The sequence below is a fragment of the Ahaetulla prasina genome, chromosome 1 (assembly GCF_028640845.1).
Source record: "Ahaetulla prasina isolate Xishuangbanna chromosome 1, ASM2864084v1, whole genome shotgun sequence".
NCBI classification, from domain to species: domain Eukaryota; kingdom Metazoa; phylum Chordata; class Lepidosauria; order Squamata; family Colubridae; genus Ahaetulla; species Ahaetulla prasina.
In genome coordinates this window covers 102593042-102614240 of record NC_080539.1, presented here as the reverse complement: position 1 = coordinate 102614240, position 21199 = coordinate 102593042, and the positions used below count along the sequence as shown (strand labels likewise).

Genomic DNA, 21199 nt, shown 5'->3' with positions numbered 1-21199 from the left:
CCTTGATTTATAACGTCAATTGAGTTTCACATTTCTGTTGATAAAACTTCCTGTTGACGTTACGGCAAGATCGGACATGGAAAGCTGGTCTCCGTGTTTCCGTGCCGAGTTCTCCCCGTTGGTGAGCTCCAAAAGGAGCCAAAGCCACCTTGGAGGGGCGGTGAAGCAAAGAGGGACGCCCTGCGAGGTCTCAGAGTCACAGCTCTCCTGCCTGACCCGGGGCTTACTTTCCCTTTCAGACATGAGGAGAAGAGACAGCCTAAGATGGCTGCCACAAAGCTGGGACAGCTGATGATCATCTAAGCTTTGAGCTGGAACAGATTTTGGTGAACAGGGTGGAACTGGGTGAGAGGACTTTTTTTACCTGAAAATTAACCCCAAAAGAGAAATCTAAGATTTACTCAGAACTATCTGTTAAAGCAGCGATCAAACACTTGAGAAAATTACAAGACTGGAAGGAAAGGATTAAAGAGAGAAAAAAAAAATCTTCAAAACGTAAGAAATTGGACTCTCAAATTGGGAAGACGTTACATTGGGAAGGCAATTTAAAATGCTGGAATTACGGATTTAACACTGCTTCTATAATTGAATCACAATTTAAAATAATTAAAACCAGTTTTTTAGTAATAATATTGAAAATTAGCGTGAGAGTGTCACTGGCTGGTGAAAGGAAAATATACAAGCCTGGGAATACCCATTTAAAGGACTGTGAAAATATTTACTAGACTATATACACCTACCCTATGACCACTGGAGATTTAAATGTGGGAACCAGAAAGACAAAGTGACCCCTGAATGTTAAATTATATGACTGAATCTATAAAGGTGATTTAAAGAGGCTTGGATAACTCCCTGGACTATGTAAATGGAACTGATTGACTACTTATGGAACATAAAGAACTGTGATGAGTGTATACTTTGAAGAATAACCTCAGGTTTGAACAAATGGTTCTTGGGCTATTGGCCAAAAGTGGAATTTATTAAAACAAGATAAGATGCAAAATAAGGAGAAAACGAGCAGAACTTTGAACGAGATGGAGTGGATGTTTCAAAGCATAAAGAACATAAGGCAATTATAGAATTAAAGGATGGCATAGATCAAAAACTGGAAACTATTATACAAAGGACAATGACCAATGACCAAGGTGCCCAGGAAAGGAAGGAGCCATTAGAAGGAATAGAGGGAAAAGCAGAATTGAGGAATCAACGAAAAGAAGATAACAAGGAGTTGTCAATAAAATTAATAATGTTTGATGAATCAAACCAGGGGGAAAAGAGAACAGGAGGAGCAGGAAGATACTTGGGGAAGAGAGACAGGGGTCTGGGCTGATAATTTCAAAGTTAGACAGTGGAAGAGGGTAGGGATGGGATCATGACTTAGATTGACTAGGCAGGATATAGACAGATACAGACAGAAATAAAGATTTAAGAGAAGAATATGGGAGGCAAGTTAAAAAAAAAAGAATTAAAGTATTGATGTGGGCAAGAGATAGAAGGCAGATCGCAAAAAGAAGAAAGAAAAAAAACTCCTCCCTCCTTTTCTTTCATTTTTTTATAATGGTGGATGGAGGAGAAATTAGACCAGAGATAGTTTGTTCTCAAAACTTGCCATTTAATTCCTGACGTTTTATTACCAGACTAGGTAACCACCAGCGGGAGTTTTGTAGAAGTATTGTTCTGTTCCTCTTTAGCTTATTATATATGTCTTGTGTGCCAGTGTGGTCAGTTGATCGTGTGATTGGCTGTTGTTTAGTGCTGTATTTAAATTCTGAAAAGCTGATTGGTTCACTTGATTGGTTGTTCGAATGATCTGGTTTCTTATATGCTGGATCTAGGGTTTCCATATTTTTTTTCTCTTCTCTGTCTAGTTATTTCTTCCCTGCTTCTTATCTTAATTCAGTTTCCTTCCTTTTCTTTTCTTTTTCCTTCCTGTAGAACTACTTTTCCACATTTCCATACTGTTTTTCTTTTCTTTTTTTGTTTCCCATTTCTACTGTTCTGTTGGAAGAAAGAAGCTTGTACATTGTATATTTCTTTTTGTGAATAATTTATGCATGAGAGAGCAGATGAGAATCAGTTAATTCTATAAATGGGATACCTTATTTTACGAGCAGTTAATTTTAATCATTAAAGTAGGCAACTTTCTGGCTAAACATGTTAATTTTGAATGGCAGATTTTAATCATTCTAAGGATTTTAAATTCATCTAGCTAGCTTTCTAAAGGGTAAAATACGAGTATTGTACTCTTCTAAAGAATCAATAAAAAGAATCATAATTGTCCATTTAATTACAGACCAATTTTATATGTGTAGCTGCTAAATGAAATGTGAAGCATTTATTGCTTCAAATTGGAGAATGGTTGTCCAAAATGGTATTTTGGAAGAAAAAACTCATAGAGTTCAGTGTTCTTCATTTGATCATTGTTTCACATTGGCTCAGAGGGTTAATGTATGGGAATATGAAATAAAAATTTTATGTTGCTTGATTGACTTCACTGATGGCAGTTGGCTTTGATTAACTTAAATAAGTCCAGTGTGGGTCAGTATCGTTTGATCTTAATATAAAATTCTATTCCAATCATAATATATAAATGAGATGATAATGTAATGGTCCAGTCTCTGTCAGTATTCAGTCATTATCAAGTGGACTTTATTCTTGCACCACTGTTTTTTAATATATTTATTAATGGCTGTTTCAATGTGGAGAATATCATCTTTATTTCTAGTTGAAAATGTATGATTTACAGTATTCTTTAGATTCACATGTCTCAGAATAATTTTTTAGGTGATTATTCCTGATAATTATGTTATGGAATTCACTAGTAATTAAGTATGAAAAAAGAAAATATGGATTTTCCAATCAAAGCATTCCAAGTATATGTGGATAATTGATTCTAATTTTATTGCTTTGGTTGTCGCATATTGTTACCGGAAATCTGTGCTTTCTTAAAATGGTTGTTATGGGATTTAAAATGTTATGTTCTTATTTTGGGGTTCGGGAGAATTGGTTATGCTTCCAAATATTAGGGCTAAATACATAGCCCTATTTATAGCCTACCGTAATTTGTATCATTCTTTCTAAAAATATCTCTTTTACCATATCAGAGGTTTAAATTCCTGAAAGCTAACCTACTAAGGCTTTGCACTTAGGAGTCTTTGTTAATCAAAAGGTGTATTTCTCAACCATAACAGTTACTGAAGTTCTTCAAATATATCAAAGACCATTTTAATTTTTGACTCTGGAATATAACTTTTTTAAGAAATGTAGTTTTGAGAGATGTTTACATGTTAGCAGACTTGCTTTAAATAAATACATATCAATATTCTTTGATTCATCCACCTCAAAACCTAATTCAATAGCTTCTTAATAGTGTACAATATTAATATTAAAATAATGTCATTGGTAGCTAATTTTTGGCTTAATACTGAAAAATACTACAAACTTGCAATTACCAGAAATAAGTTAAGGTCTATACTACTGTCTTAAGGTAAAGGTAGAGGTTCCCCTCGCACATATGTGCTAGTCGTTCCCGACTCTAGGGGGTGGTGCTTATCTCCGTTTCAATGCTGAAGAGCCAGCGCTGTCCAAAGATGTCTCCGTGGTCATGTGGCCGGCATGACAAAATGCCAAAGGTGCATGGAGCAATGTTACCTTCCCACCAAAGGTGGTCCCTATTTTTCTGCTTGCATTTTTTTTACATGCTTTTGAACTGCTAGGTTGGCAGAAGCTGGGACAAGTAACAGGAGCTCACCCCATTATGCGGCACTAGGGATTTGAACTGCTAAACTAACGACCTTTCGATCGGCAAGCTCAGCATCTTAGCCACTGAGCCACCATGTTCCAATGATACTACTGTCTTAAAAACACATATCTAGGCAACAAAATGTTAACTACTGCTGTTAAATAAAAACAGTCTGATAATTATTCTAGTTATGATTTGTTCTGAAAACATTGTGATAAGATATCTAATCCATTTTGTAAGAAATAAACTAAAGAAATAAACAGATGTCATAAAATTCAAACTTGGTGTTTTAAACAAAATGTACTGAATTATGTCTTCTGGAGCTTTTGTCATGGTGTCTTCTGGAGCTTTTAAGTATTGTGAACAATCAAATAAAGGCTTAATCCATTAGGCATACTGTGCTCATTTATAAAGGAAAATACTAGTGACATATGGAATCTCAGTTCACAGCATAGTTTAAATGTACTACATATGTGCTTGGAACTCTTGGATTGTAGTTTAGCATAGTTAGGTTATATTAAAATAAAGATAGCAAGTAGTTAATTTTGAATCATACAGCTCATCTATCTTTCTTTTCTGCATTCCACAGAAGCACCTTGTGCTACACCACTGTTGTGTAGCTTTGGACGGCCCGTTGACCTAGAAAAAGATGACTACCAGAAAGTTGTTTGCAACAATGAGCATTGTCCTTACAGCACTTGGATGCATCTTCAGTGTTTTTACGAATGGGAGAGCAGCATTCTGGCTCAATTTAATTGCATTGGAAGAGCAAGGAGTTGGAATGAGAAACAGTGTCGGCAAAATATGTGGACCAAGAAAGGATATGATCTTGCCTTCCGTTTTTGTTCATGTCGATGTGGGCAAGGCCATTTAAAAAAAGACACGGATTGGTACCAAGTAAAACGAATGCAAGATGAAAAGAAGAAAAAATCAGGATCTGAAAAAAGCAGTGGAAGATCAACATCTGAATCTTCAGAAGATCTTAAAAAGTGCAGGTCTGCTAATAAACCACAGAAAGGTTTAAACCATGATCTCCAACGACGGCATTCAATGGATAGGCAGAACTCTCAAGAGAAAGGCACTGCTAGCGGTAGCTATGCAGTCCGTTCTCCCTGTGGTTCTCCTGGACAGTCCCCCCCTGCAGGTTATTCTGTTCTTGCCCCCACCCATTTCAGTGGACCCCGCTCTTCACGATACCTAGGAGAATTTTTGAAGAATGCCATTCATTTAGAACCTCATAGAAAGAATATGACCAATAGTGGTATGTTTAGAAATGCTCACTTTGATTATGGGACATCAGGGTTACAAGCACATAGATCAGGACATTTTGATGCTCCAGTACAATTTTTGAGAAGGCTTGATCTATCTGAACTCCTTGCTCACATACCTAGGCATAAATTGAACACTTTCCATGTCCGAATGGAGGATGATGCCCAAGTGGGTCAAGGAGAAGATTTACGGAAATTCATTCTTGCAGCACTCAGTGCCAGTCATCGAAATGTTGTCAACTGTGCGTTATGCCATAGAGCATTGCCTGTATTTGAACAGTTTCCACTGGTGGATGGAACCTTGTTTCTTAGCCCATCAAGACATGATGAAATTGAGTATGATGTTCCCTGTCACCTTCAAGGTACAGGTTGCTTTTATTTTTGTTTTGTTTTGTTTATTTATTAAATTTATTGGCTATTTCTTAAATGGCATAAGTGAAGTCTGTAATTTCTATTAATATCTTGCATTTTTGGAAGGCAGTCTACATTAGCCTTTTCCATCCTGTGCATTATTCCCAAATATGTGGGATTCAGTTTCCTGAATTCCCAGCTTCCTGAATTCCCAGCCAGCAAGGCTATTGCTGAAAAATGTGGAAATATTCATACAATGTGAAGATGCTCAGATTGATGAAGGCTAGCACAACAGGCCATAATAAAAGCTTAATACAATTTCAACTGTCCCTTCTATGTGAAAATAGCTTGGCAGAAGAAATATACCCTATTTTTTGGACTATACTGGAGTATAAGACGCACCAAGATTTTGAAGGGGGAAAAAAGAAAAAAAGGTTTTGCCTTCCCTGGCCCTGAGGAGTATTCTGCAGGCCTCTCAAACCCTCTGCGCATCCTGTTTTGTGAAAAATGGGCCCATTTTTCACCTCCCAAACCCCCCACGCATTGCATTTTTGCTCTCCCCAGCCCCCAGGAGCACTCTGCAGGCCTCCCAAACCAGGGGTGAAATGCTCCCGGTTCAGACCAGATCTCCTGATCTGGTAGTGATGGTGGCGAGTAGTTTGGAGAACTGGTAGCAAAAATCCCTGCCCCCCCCCCATGCCCAGCTGAGCCGTGCGATCATTTTTTTTTTAACTTTTAAAAGCATTTTTTCTTCGGCTGAAAAAATGCTTTTAAAAGTAAAAAAAAATAGCCTCTGATGATCGCGCGGCTCAGCTGGGATCATCAGAGGCTTTTAAAAGCATTTTTTTACAACCTCTTCAGCCGAAGAGGTTGTAGAAAAAATTCTTTTAAAAGGCTCCTCTGGTGATCCCAGCTGAGTTGCCTGATCATCAGAGGCTTTTAAAAGCATTTTCTTACAACCTTTTTCTTTGCAAAAGAAAAAATGCTTTTAAAAGTAAAAAAACAAAACAAAAACAGTTGACCACACCCACCAAGTCACATTACCCCCCAAGCCACGCCTACAGAACCAGTAGTAAATTTTACATTTCACCCCTGTCCCAAACCCTCTGCACACCCCATTTTTGTGAAAAACGGGCCTGTTTTTGGCAAAAATGGGACACGCAGGGTGGGGTTTTGGGTGTGTGTGTGAAAATGGATGTATTCCATGTATAAGACTCATTAACATTTCCACCCTCTTTTGGTGGGGGGAAGTGCATCTTATACTCTGAAAAGTACGGTACTTTTAGCAAAGAATTTATGTGTAGCAGGGTGGATTTGATTTAAATCAAGTTGATTTAAATCATGATTTAAATCACTAATAAAAAGGTTTGATTTAAACCAACTTGATTTAAACCATAATTTTAAAAGAGCAACTGTCACCTCTGTCCCTCAGCGGCTCCTCTGATCCGCTGTTGACTCATCGACTGTCCCATTCACTTTAATGGGATGGCTGGTGATGTGGCAGTGACACAACAAAGTGAGAGACATGGCAGGCAGTAAGTGAGTTGATGCCCGCTAACAGGCGCTGCCATGATGGATCTGAAATGGCAGGTGCTCTTTAATATTATATTTAAAAGCTTCTTAGAAGGTTTCACTTTCATTTTTACTGCTTGCCCTTCCTCTTCACACTTAGAGCCTGGTGGTACAGATGCATTTCTCTTCAAACAATCGTACAGTTTGTAGTTACATAGATTTGCAAAACAAAGGGATAAAGGAATATTCCTCAACTTTGTTTTATGATTTATCTCATGGTTACTGTGAAATTATATGAATGCATCAGTGCATGTTATCTCAGCTTACAGAGCTTGGATTTATTGAATAAGTTTATGCTACATGCTACATAACTAAGCTTCATTTCATGCTGAATAAACTAAATTATTAATGTATCTTGAATAGAAAATGATTTTAGATAGATTTTTACTCCAAAAGCATTTTATTAAAATAAATTTGATAAGAATAAAAAAGCCAATTTTTTTTAAAAAAATTAAATATTTTTTTGATTTATTCATATTTAAATGATTTTATCCACCCTGGTATATAGCAGAGGAATTGTGTAAAAAAGGGGCTGTATAGAATAACAGAATTGGAAGGGAACTTGGAAGTCTTCTAGTCCAACTCCTGCTCAGGAAACCTCCAGGTCAAGAAACCATTTCAGACAAATGGTTATCCAATCTCTTCTTAAAAATCTCCAGTGTTGGAACACTCACAACTTCTGGAGGCAATTTGTTCCACTGATTAATTGTTCTGTCAAGAAATTTTTCCTTAGTTCTAGGTTGCTTCTCTCCTTGATTAATTACATTTGTTTTCTTTTCTTTTTGGCAGCTGCCCACATCTTTCTGATTCATAATGTGTTTATATTTACAGGTTATATTTACAGATATATACTTGGAACTTTGGCAGAAAAAGAATTGCTGGGGAAAATTTTTTGTATTTCTTCAGTATTCTAAATTATCTCCCTTTGCATTTGTTTACAAGAAACATATTTTGGATTTTAGATTAATGTGTTTGGATAGAGGTAGTCCTTGATTTACAGCAATTTGTTCAATGACTGTTCAAAATTACAACAGCACTGAAAAAGGTGACTTATGTGACATTTATGTGACATTAGTGACAACCTATGACTGTCGCAGTATACCTGTGGTCATGTGATCAAAATTTGGACACTTGGCAGAGTGGCATATATTTACAATGGTTGCAGGGTGTTGGGGGTCATACGATTGCCATTTCAAGCCAACTTCTGAGAAGCAGAGTCAAGGGGAAGCCCATGTGATTCACTTAACAACTGAAGTGGTTCACTTAATAACCGTGGCAAAAAAAGTCATTAAAATTGGTCATGACTCACTTAATAGACATTTTGCAACAGAAATTCAGGATCCAATTGTGATCATTAATTAAAGGACTACCTATATAGGTAATCTTGACTTAGGAACATTATTGAGCCCAAATTTTCTGTTGCGAACAGACTGTTGCTAAGTGAGTGTCCCATTTTATGACTCTCTTTGCCACAGTTGTTAAGCAAATCACTGCATTTGTTTAATGAATCATATGGTCATTAAGCAAATCTGGTTTCCTCTATTGACTTTGTTGGAAATTAGCTGAGAAGCTTACAAATGGTGATCACATGACCATGGGACAATGCAACTGTCATAAATGCATGCCACTTGTCAACTGCCCGAAATTTGATCACATGATCATTTGGATGCTGTGATAGTTGTAAATGTGAAGATCGATTGCAAGTAACTTTTTTCAGTGCTGGTCATGAATGGTCACTAAATAGGTTCAGAACTGTAATAATACTTTTACATTATAGAAGTTTTGCTGTTAGGGCGTTTTCTGATAAGAGATTTAGACAAAGACAAAAGCTATCAGGCTAGAAAGGCAAATTATGATTAGAAACCTCTCTTAAGATTGTTGGTATCTTCTGGGCTTAAGAGAAAGAAAGGGATTAGATGGGAAGAATTAAGAGAACTGCTGCATAGATTAGGTCATTAAAATTAATAATAAAATTAAATTGATAAAATAAATAAAATTTTGATTTGAATGATAAAACTGAAATTAATGGAAACAAGCCAACCTAACGTTGTAAATTACAAGAGTAGCTTATTTCTGCTAACTAAAATTAACATTGAACATAACTTAAGCGTTTGGGTTTTCTAATATGGGAAGAAAACATGGTCCATCACTGGCCGTGACTACTTCTTGTAATGCAAATCCAGAGCCCAATGCAACCCATCAGAAGATAAATGAGGCAAGATTGGTGGTGGGTTCACTTTGAATGATCTGATTTCCTGATAAGCCATAAATCAAGAAAGTTCAATTTCAAATCCCTCTTTTGCTGTCTTCATTGGGCATGATTGATGAAAACTGAAAACATGATTTACTATTTTAAAATGGTAAAACACAAAACTGTAGATAAGCCTACACAATTTTGACACAATTTAGAAATGCAGAGTCTCTTCCAAAACCCAGCCTTTCTTACTTTGCAACATACAGAGTCCCACAACATTAAGATTGCTCATCCTTTGCATTGATGGTTTGCAAACTCCTATGGCTAAGAATACCCATGCATGTCAATAGACCCAAAATCATACACATTAGAATTTAGCATGATATATACTGTACATCTTCTCTGTATTTGCCCATCGTAGTAAGTCATAGTAATACTTCCAGGACCATACTATCTTTGAGATTTATTTTCAAATGAGCTTTGTTTTTAAATGACTGTATTTTAATTATTTTAGGGTTTTCTGTGGTTGATGTCTGCATTGTTACACTTTTTACTTAATAGTTTTAAAGGTTTATTTTGTCTACTGCTCTTGGATAAGAACAGTAATAATATGGATTGTAGCCCAAATTGCATAATTGGCTATTTAACTGTATAAGGCTTAATTTATGTTTTGTTCTGCATTGGTAATAAATCATCAAAACAAATTAGCTGAGTTCCAAAATAAGCCTGTTTTATAGCCTAGATGCAGTATTTTTAAAAGAAAAGTCAGAAAAAAACCCCAAGCATAGTCATAGTTTGGTTACAATGAGTGTGAAAAATGCTGACTGGCATGACTGCATTTGTTTCATTTGCTGAGGTATATGATGACTACAAATAATGTGCAAATATCAAAATAATGTGCATTGTGTTCACATATTTTCTTGTTACCAGTTCTTGATTAGCAGTAGCCAATGTATTTGTAATCAAAACATTGTGTTTTGTATTTCTTGATGTGATTGTATTTTAAAAAGAGCACTGCAGAATTTTTATTCTGCATATACCCTGCTTAGAGTTTTCCCTAAAGAAATATCCCAGTCAAGATTGCACAATCCAATTGTACTATTCTGATAGTGCACAATTATCCTTGTGGAAATGTTCAGGCCAATATTTAATTATGCTTGTGCATTCCACAAGCTGTTCCACAACTGAGATTACACTTTTCATTTTGGCAACTGTATGAGCTGTTTTGATACTTACGTAGTTACCAATAGAACCATACCAACTCTTGTATATTTTTTATAGTATTACATTGGTTACAACCAAGTTAGTGATACTGTATATTTATTAAAAAACCCTTTTTTGACTATTTGAAAGGTAGATTTTATAAACAAGGCAGCCGCAGCAGCCGCAGCAGTTGTTTTTACAGAGAGTCCTTGACTTATTTGGACTAGAATTTCTGTCGGTAAACAAAGCAGTTAGTGAGTTGCGCCCAATTTTATGAGCTTTTGTGCCATAGTTGTGACTCAGAGCAGTTGTTCAATGAGTCATATGATTGCTAAGTGAATTTGGCTTCCTCCATTAACTGCAGCTGGGAACGTCGCAAATGGTGATCTAAAGACCCTCAGAGAATGCCATGGTCATAAATACATGTGGGTTGCAAAACACCCATTGTGTGACCTTTGGGATTCTGCAATGGTCATAAGTCACTTTTTTCAGTGCCATTGTAACTTTGAATGGTTGCTAAATGAATGGTTGCTAAATAAATCAGGGACTTCCTGTATTTCCTGTCTTTCATTTTACTACCCTGAGGTTGCTTAATTATGGATATTGGGGCTTCTGGGTGTTTATAGGCTTTAGTTCCCAAATTGATGCTATCAGAACTGAACTACAACATCTGGGAAGTAGAATTGGAAAGTTACCCTCTAATTTGACTACTTGCTATCCAGATTTGGCAGCCCTATCATTTCTCAGTATGAATTTAAAGAAGCCATTCTGATCACTCTTAAACCTGGGAAATTTAATCTAAAAGCATAATAATTTAACCTAAAAGTATAAAAATAATGAGGCCTGAGGAAATTTCCCAAAATAATTACAAATGCTTTATATATACAAATACAGATAGTCCTCGACATATGAACACAATTGAGCCCAAAATTTCTGTTGCTAAGTGAGAATTTTGTTAAGTGAGTTTTGCTCCATTTTACAACTTTTCTTGCCACATTTGTTAAGTGAATCACTGCAGTTGTTAACACAGTCGTTAAATAAATCTGGCTTCCCCATTGAAGGGGGAAGGACACGAAAGATGATCACATGACCTCCGGGACATTGCAACTGTAATAAATGTGAGTCAGTTGTCAAGCATCCGAATGTAAATCACGTGACCATAAGTGTGAAAAATGGTCATAAGTCAATTTTTTCAGTGCCGTGGTAACTTCGAATGGTCACTAAGTGAACTGTTGTAAGTTGAGGATCACCTGTACATAAATTTATAAAATATAAATTTTTATATATACAAATAAGGGAGGGGGAGGAGTCTGTAAACTTGTTTCTCATCTTACCTAGCAGGGAGAGAAGTAAAAATTTCAGAAGTGGGAATAGATGAAGGACTGGAATATAGTGATGCTAAATGTTTATACAGGTAGGTGATCCCAGCTATTGGGCAGAGGAGAGTGCTATCCAATTCCCCTATCAGGTACTTACAAATCATTGAAGAGTATAGAAATATTACACGCTCACCTTGCACTGTCCTTCTGTGCAATCGCTGCCTCCATTCCATACCTGGTAATTTCTTATAGCTCCCTTGATTTAGATATCACATGAAATTTAGTTGAGAATAAACTGGGTTGAGGACTAAGAAGTTTAAAGCAGGGGATTCCAACCTTGGCACCTTTAAGACTTGTGGACTTCAATTCCCTGGGAACTAAAGTCCACAAGTCTTAAAGTTGCCAAGGTTGGAGACCCCTGGTTTAAAGACTATTGAAAATTAGCTTGGAGATTGGTATTTACTATTGCTTACTCAATAAACATAATTATTGTTAGTTAAAAATGGATGAGATGATTTATAAATGAGAGGAAAGGATAATGAGCTTGTTCTTAGTCATCCTATAAGGATTAGAATAATGTGTTTGGGCTCACACAATATTAAGCTAAAACCAAACCAAACATACAACACACCTATACATTTGTGTATGTTATTAATCCAGTTGGTTTGTAAACTTTGACATAAGATTTGAACTGTGATTTAGTCAAATAATAACTGAACAAACTACGGTATGGATTAGCACCATATAAGATCCAGGTAAGTACCTAAATTGGGCTAGCTAGTATCCATCTCTGAAGAGACAGTTATCTCACATTTTCTAGTATTTTTCCAGATGAAAATTGCATGAAATGGGGAGCTTCTCCTAAACAAATATATACTGTAGGAATTTTGTTTTTCCATTTTGTATATTACGAGTTAAGCACAATTGCTATAGTATAATTCTACCTTCCTGCTTTCACACTGGAATCTTTTCTATATTTATGCAGAGTACGCAAATGTATTCATGTAGCAATTTGAACTCTTTCCTGAAACTGAGTTATAGCAGAGATTTCATGGTTTGAAAAAGTCTGCATTTCCTGTTGAAAAGAATCTGTTTTTCCTGACCTCTTCTCTGCATAAAGAGTTTGTGTGATACATTCTTTTGCCAAAAAAGGATAATCACATATGACTTTTATTCACATGTATAAATACTGTAGACGTTTATGAAATAATAACTGGAAGGAAAATAAATATATGGAGATACCTAATTAACTTGTGGGTTCTATTTTTGCTTTGCACATGAAGGAAAAATCTATTATGAATTTACAGTAGCATAGAGCCCATCCTCCCCTCTGAAGCATGTGATATGCAGCTGAGAGTAACTCTGTAGTACAATAGTAATTCTCTAAAGGTATTTGTTAAGCTTCTTAGTTGAACTGAAAATTGGAATGCTTGTTTTGTTCATTCTGATGTGACAAATGAGCTACTCATATTGATCATGTGTTTGTTTTAGTATAGTTGATTTGTAGTTTAATTAAAAATCAATTTTGAATTTTTAAAGACTAAATTTTACAACCTAAACTCCAACAACCCTCTATTTAGAAGCTAACTAATACCGATTGACAGTGGACTGTCAGCATTAGATAGAACTAGTAATGAAAGAATAATTTTCATTTGAAGTTAGGACTGTAATTCTGAATAAAACAGACTTTCCTCCTTTAATGGTATTTGGACAGAAGATGGCTAGGAACAATGTTTGCTGAATGCATGCTTCATTTCTTGCATTTTCTAATAAAAAGGCAATTCACAATTCTGTATGATGTATGATACATTTGATATATTCTGTTTTTACAAATCTCTCCACAGGAAGGCTTATGCACCTATATGCTGTTTGTGTAGACTGTTTAGAAGGGGTTCATAAAATTATCTGCATAAAGTGCAAATCTCGGTGGGATGGAAGCTGGCATCAGCTGGGAACCATGTATACTTATGACATTCTAGCAGCCTCTCCTTGTTGTCAGGTTAGTATTATGAAAGTGTTCATATTTTAGTAAATTATGTTCCACGGTTTTGGCAAGCTTCCGAGATATAGTGATAGCTGTCTAGACACTATTTCATGGATGAGGATACATTCATGACTCTCTGATGGATGCTGCTTCTCTTCCAAAAGCATATGGTTCTGCCAGCAGTACCGATCAAATGCAAGCAATTAGACCCACATGGATAGAGTTCAGGCTAACTACTTTATTGTTTTCTGCCTATAATACAGGAATCTCCCTAGATTGCTTGCCTTCCTTTGGGAACAAATAGATAAGGCTCTGTGAGGCTTGGGGTGGGGGGAGTCAGTCCTGGATGTCTTCAAGCTGTGCAATGATTCAAGGCTAATTCTCTGCTTGAACCTTCGCTCTACCTGACTGAGCATTTTTCAACAATACCCTTCTTTCAGTACTTGTTCCCATTCACAGTGATGAGGAAAGGCCCATGTGACTATCGGAGCACTGCAGCTAATGATTAAGAAGAATTTATGTGTTTGTTATCTGTGTCCTGTACATCTTCATTATACAGCATCTAGTGTGGAATTGCATGTACACATAGAGAAGATAGCACTGTCATTATCTCAGTGTGCATTGAGATAAAAATGGTGGTGCAATGCTGTTCCATCTCCTGGAAATGCCCTCCTAGAGGAACAGTTTCAATTCTTCAGAGTCGTAGTGGCCAGATGTAAAGATAAAATGAATCAAAAGCATCAAATCCTCCTAGATTTAATCCTTGCCTTCCATTTTTGTCTGATATACCTAGAGATGAAATCTATGTTTACAATGTAGGCATTGTAAAATGCAATCCTCTCTAGGTAACCAATTCATTTTTTTTAACCTACAAAAAAAATTAATAGCTGATTCTACAGACACAAGAGATTGATGTCGCGCATTTTATTATTCAGGCAAGCTTTCCCAAGTACAAGCTGTAGTAGGAATTGGCCCATCAGGCTATAATCACAAGGCATATTCAGTAAGAATAAAACAAACAGAGGCATGATAGGGTTTGATGGACAGTGGAAGCCAATTATGAGATTTTTGAAATTCTGTTCTCTTTTTCTCTGTCTCTCTCCCCTATTACAGGCTCGGCTGAACTGTAAACACTGTGGGAAACCTGTTATAGATGTACGTATTGGGATGCAGTATTTCTCAGAATACAGCAACGTTCAGCAGTGTCCACACTGTGGAAATTTGGACTATCATTTTGTGAAGCCATTTTCCTCGTTTAAAGTTCTCGAGGCTTATTGACAAAAGCTTTGCCATAGTAATAGCTATTTTATGAGTATTGTTCCATTTATTTTACATATCTTTTATAAGATCTGCTCTGTAAGGGGGAGGGGGGCTTTTTTTCTAATTGAAAGGAAAGTGCAGCAGCTTTGCGTGATTATGTACATGTGTTCCTGTGTAGATGTGTGTCATTCAGACAGAGGTCCTCTTGCCATGATTTCAGTGAAGGCTGGAGATGCAGTGCCATCTTTTTCTCTCTCTCTCTATCATATTATCCTAGTTCTTTTCCAGATGTGTTGGGACCACATTGCCTGGGTATTCTGACAAAGATGTTCCATCACATCTGGGAAGTTGTCGACATTCACCCAAGTTGGAGAGGAAATTCCATTCTATTTGTTCCCTTTATTGTTAAATGAAACAGTGACTTCAAGATATGGAGAAGTTTATTGTAGGTTGGAGAGATGAACAGATTTTCATGAACATGTAGAAGAAAGAAAATTGTAGGTCTGCCCAGATGAAGTGTGAAATCCAGCATCATGGGAGTAGAGTTCTTCTTATAGATAAGGTCAGTGTAGGGATTCAGCCGGTTCGCACTGGTTCAAGGGAACCGGTTGTTAAATTACCCCTGCTATCAAAGTGGATCCCCTGCTATCAAAGTGGATGCTGCTCTGCAATGGAAAAATGGGCAGTGGAGCGGCCAGCACAAGGAAAGAAGGCTGCTTTCCCTCTTTCTTCTCCCAGCTCCTCCCCCTTCCCGCGTGCTGGCTGCTTTGTTGCTCATTTCTCCATTGCAGTGTAGTGTAGCATCCCGGATCCACTTAGATAGCGGTGTGTGTATGTTTAATTTAGCAACCAGTTTGCCCAGCGTCAGGTTGGCCGTTGCGGGAGGCTTATCCTGCATGTGCGGTGGAGCTGGAGGACAGGGATGGGCCACGCCTCCCAAAACAACCAACATGACCCTGGCGAACCGGTTGTTAAATTATTTGAATCCCACCAGTGGATAAGGTAGTCCCTGCCGTCTTCCACTGTGCCCTGAAAATCAGTTCTGAAGAGTGGGAGACTCAACAGATTTTGAAGATGTTGAGGGGAATAGAAAGTGGTTCCATCGTAAGCAGCACTCCCATTACTACTGCCTTTTCCAATGCACTCTATATTTCAAGGCCTAATATAACATGGAAGAGGTGTCACAAATTGTCATAACCTCTCCATTGCTTAATGTTAATCCACAGACTTCACGTTTGTATGCAGATCCTATCTGTACATTTTAGATGAACTAAGAAAGGATGCTGGGTAGTTGTACAGCCAGCTTTTCAAAGACATTTTCCTTGTGTGTGCCTCTGTCCAATGATTATCTTCATATTTTGCTCCTTTGTTGAATTTACATCATTCCTGGGAGCAAAATGAGGACTTGATAATATTAGTAGTGCTGGTTAATACAGTTTGAGGCTCTGTTTGTTGAGATAAACTTAACCATTGACAAATGAATGTAATACTATGTCAGAAAATGCACTGTTTAAAACTGTTTTATTTTTGCATAGTGTCTTCCTGGGATATATATTTGATAATCATAGTTACTCTCACTGACAGATCATACTGTTTCCACTAACACTGTAATTCAAACAGTCAGGGAAATTTTTACAAAAAACCCCAAGCTTGCAATTTTAATAAGTTGTGTTATTTCAGCTTTTTTCAAGCATTTTAAAGTCACCTTAGGGTGTTTGGTAGTGCTGCAAAACTCATTACAAAATCTGTTATCAAGAGAGGTATCTGCAATTTATGCTGCAGATTTTTTCATTGTGATTAATCCTTGTCTCTTGGTACAGTTATAGTAAACTATGTTCAAACTAAATGAAGGATGATAGATTAGTGTACCTACCTGTGAATTAATTGTCCTATAGGTTGAAATATTTAATAATTTCTTTACAGTATTTCAAAAGTGTTCTCTAAAACTGAATGGTGTTTATAGAACAGTTTTTATTAGTTATTCACATATCATCTGAAAAAATTTCTGCAGAAATACTCCCAAGATTATGTGTGCAGATATGGGCTATGTATAAACAGGCAAGAAATCAGTTAAAAGACTTAAGCATATTTAAGTTCATGCAAGGGTTGATGGTTCAGAAGAGCTGCTAAAGATCTTAGTAATTAATGGCTTACACGTGTTGAATAATAGACCTCAATATTTTGAACCTGCCTGCTGTTTTGGATACATGTCATCATGTGTGGTGCATTGTGCCCCATGATTTGTGGAATTAATTTTATGTCTTTTGAATGCTAGCTTGAATTAAGTCGTATTCAAACAGGTTAAAGCCGCTTTTTGGTACCTATTTTGAAATGGCACTTTTACTTAATTTTTAAAAACTTCTAATTTATGAGAAATTAAAAGTGAAATAATTGAAACCGAAGAAATTTAAGAACAAAATAATTGTTTTGTGATTATTGTTCTTTTATCAGTATTGTAGTTACTTTATCTGTACATGTGCAATTTTTTTTTGTTAAAAGTGAATGCTCAGTCTTTTGAAATTTGGTAGTCTTAAGTATTTGGTTTTTCAGCACAAATCGTTCAACATTAGAAACAAATGATCTACTTGAAAATTGAATGTTTTATTGAATTATAACATTATTTCCAAAGATGAGTAGGTAACTAACTTCTGTAGATCAGCACTAAGGAGCAAATGAGCTGTCACATCAGAAATTTGTGATAAGATTTTGCAATATAATTTTCTTTTAGGTTTTTATGGATATTGCATGTGATAATTTGGAGTCTATTGCAATGATGTGATGAGTCAGTGTGGGCTTTCCTTTTCCAGAGTTGTTGTGAAATGTAGCAATAGCAACATTCAGTTATAATTTGGATGACTGTGCTAGGCTACTTAGCTCAAAACAGCTCTGGGGGAAGACTAAGGTAATTTAGGTGAGGGGGGAGATTAGCAGTTCTTCAACATGATGCAACCTCCATCAAGTAGCCCTGAAAAAAAGTTATACAGAGAAATAATTGCAATTTTTAAGTGCAGTTTTCTCTGCTTTGTTTCCATGTTGGGTCTGTAACTCGCAGATTTGGGAATACCAGTTTTCAGACCAACTGAAGAGTGTTATTTGGGGGAAGATTGTTCTAGTGTGTGTAAGCTCTGTAGAGTTTTGGTGGATCTAATCACTCCAAATTTTGTACTGGATAATAAACATTGTGTAGCAACAATAATCTATTAAAAGGAAAATGCTGCATTGGGATCATGGCAGGCATGAATGAAAAGACACACATGCTTCAAAAGTATAATAAAATGGATATCCAATAATATGTGGTCTGATGAACTATGTTTTCTTTCAGTCCTGTAAGACTCAAATTGTTTTCATAGCTTGCATATGAATCTGAAATATTTGGATTCTAATTTCTAAAAACATTTATTGTTAACATTATTGTAACTATTCAAGATAGGGAAACAGTAGTGAAGTATTTTACTTTTCAACTCAATTGGATTTTTCTATTGAGGCCTTTCTGATGCTGTTTATTTTCTAATTTGCATGCCGTGTACAATTTAGCATTTGGTTTGGATTATAAATCATGTTGCTCTTTCCCGTCACCATGTAAAGATATGACCATTGGCAGTTGTATATATGTCACTGCCTGAGGCATAGAGTTCCTTCCTAATTGATATATTTGATTGACATTAAATTATACAGGAATGATAGAGGCCGGGAACTCATATTTATGTGCATGCATTACCCACAACCTGCATGCATAGAACACAATGTTAAATATGTCAGGAATTATTCGGTAACAAGTTTCATAGGGGCTATCATTACTCCTCTCTACTTTACTCTGTGTGGATCAGTATGAGTCCAGGAAAGCTCATATCTATAGCCATCCGTTTTTTTAGGTTATCAGTTAGTATGAGAGAGAGGGAGGGAGGGAGACGGTTTCTTGTGCACACCCCCTGCAGATATTTAGCATCCTTCAGTATTGAAGAAAATTGCTCCTAGGGGGCTTCATGTATTCATTGAAGCTGGCAGTATGAAAATTGGGTTCTATGGGATGTGTTGGTTATATTTTAGCATCTGCTCAAATTATGTCTCCACAAGTGCATGTTGTGTGTATGGCCATTTAAAAAAGGCATTTGCAGAATTGCAATTAATCTTAAATGATACAGGATCAAGACATTGAGAAAGTAGGATCTAAATTGAATGAATTGCACAGAAAAGGGCATTCACTTTCATTAGCAAAAATAATTTCTGAGCTGTTTACATGCTAATATAAATCTTACAAATAAATGCATTTCTTTTTTTTTCATTAAAGAAAGCATATCAGAAATTCCTTAAAACCAACCTGATATTAGATTGATATCTATGGTGTATAAACTATCTATTGTTGGTTAGCATCATCAGTACCTCCCCAAAATAACTTTCTTGATGATTGCATATAATACAATACCACATAAATTAGGGCTGTAGAAATCCCTTGAAAGACAAGGGATTTCACTGTGGTAGACAGTGAACAGGTTAGCTTTCTTTGAAATGTTAAAGCAGCTACATCTTTTTCTAAGTTCCCACAGTTGTTTTAGAACTGCCACTTATCGTCTCCATGTGCATTTACATATATAGCCATTTCACTTTGCTGAAGTGTGCAACAGAGATGTATCCTATACTGTATCTGGCAGAAATTTCTTTCCGCCACCACCATAACGTCTGTATTATATCTGTGAATTGGTTTTCCTCTTAAAAATTGGAAGACCATGTTAAATTCTTTTGCTGTGTTCACATGATCTTTTCCAAACTTGATTCTCCGTGGCATTTGTATTTGATAACACAATGTTAGCATTGCGGCAGAAAATTGTTCCATGTGGGTAACCACACCTCCACATACAAATAGCAAAATGAAGATATTAAATGTTAATCCTACATTCCCTCCCCCCCGCTTCATGAAGAAAAAGAAAAACGTGTTCTTAAAAACAGCAGAATAGTATTACAATTCAGCTTGAAAGAATCTTTGATCACAAACACATACATTTTAAACTTCGTTTAAAAACATTAAGTGCACCTGAGACTATATGACTCTGATGCTTATTTGATCATTTTAAGTGAGTAAATGACTGAAAACCAGATTTGAGGCAACAGGTGATTCTGTCAGTGTGCTCTTTTGATAGGAAGACATGTAGCAAATTTAATTTTCTTCTTGATTTAATTGTACGAGGTATGCAAGGGCAAATTGTTGTGAGGTATCCACCTTGCCCTGTTTGCGTTTGTCAGTAAAAGCCTTTTTTCCTCAAAAGGAAAAAAAAAAGTTTTGGATTGCACTTTTGCAGGGGAAAAATATGTACATAGCAAATGAATGTTGATAAACTTTAAACAATTGTTTATGATGCCATTTTTGTGGTGTTACGTTTTGGGGTTGTGATTTATCTGTATTAAAAGAATAAATTGTGGTGGATTATGTTTGTGGCTGTTTTAAACTAGTCCAGATAAAGATTCACAGTGTTGTGTGTAGGAGGCCTGGGCAAAGCATGCTGCAGAAGTATTTTTAAAGTAAGATAATAGAAATAACACAAGGGTCTTTTTAGTGTCTGTTGTTACCATGAAAATGCAGGGCCCTATTCTTTAAGATACGATTCAGCACCAAGTAGAGTTGAACTGTAGATTCAACTCCAGATTCAAGATAAGATTCAGCACCAAGCAGAATCCAGAGTGGCTTTGTCAGCCCAAATTCACATTATGTCAGAAGGCCTGAGAGACCTTTGCAATATTGTTCAGTTTCAGAACACTGGTAGGCTTTAAAGCAGAGACCTTGGCAACTTGAAGACTTGTAGACTTCAACTACCAGAATTCCCCAGCCCTCTAACTTAGTTTCAGTCACACAAGAACTCCAGCAACGAATTATACAGCATCTGAAATTGCCACCTGGAATAGCTCATTCAGGAAGCCAAACAGCCAAGACAATAGGTATGAAGTAAGTTTCACCAACAACAGGTCTTACCCAGTCCTACCATCCTTTATTAATGGAACTCTGGTTCATCTCTGATCTCTGAAGAACAACTGAAAGAGCTGGATATACTTAGCCTTGCAAAAGAAAAAGAAGCATTTGATTGTATTCATCACTTTTTAAATAACTGGCTAATGTTTAAATAACTGGCTAATGTAAAGAGGTTAGGTCTTTTCCCCCCAGTTTTTTCAGAGTGCAGTATTTGGGATAATGTGTTTAACTGGAAGGGATGCAGATTTCTATTAAATGATAGAGGGAAAATCTATTATTTGACATTCAACAATAGAAACCTGAAAAGGGGTTGGGTATTCCTTCACTGAATGCATTCAAGTGGCATC

At 36.4% G+C, this 21199-nt stretch overlaps 1 protein-coding gene across 4 annotated transcripts in view; it reads left to right on the top strand.

The window, feature by feature from the left end:
- Positions 1-21199, top strand: part of HECA (hdc homolog, cell cycle regulator) — a 76843-nt gene that overhangs the window by 5296 nt on the left and 50348 nt on the right. For 3 of the 4 annotated variants that reach the window (XR_009153620.1, XM_058170697.1, XM_058170717.1), the window contains exons 2-4: positions 4332-5372; positions 13494-13648; positions 14747-14788. Coding sequence is in view for 3 of the 4 variants with exons in the window: in XM_058170697.1 (XP_058026680.1) it covers positions 4332-5372; positions 13494-13648; positions 14747-14788 (1238 nt within the window). In the remaining variant the exon portion in view is untranslated. Of the gene's footprint in view, positions 1-4331; positions 5373-13493; positions 13649-14746; positions 20308-21199 lie in introns of those variants that run through there. The other variant, XM_058170709.1, reaches the window with a different exon arrangement.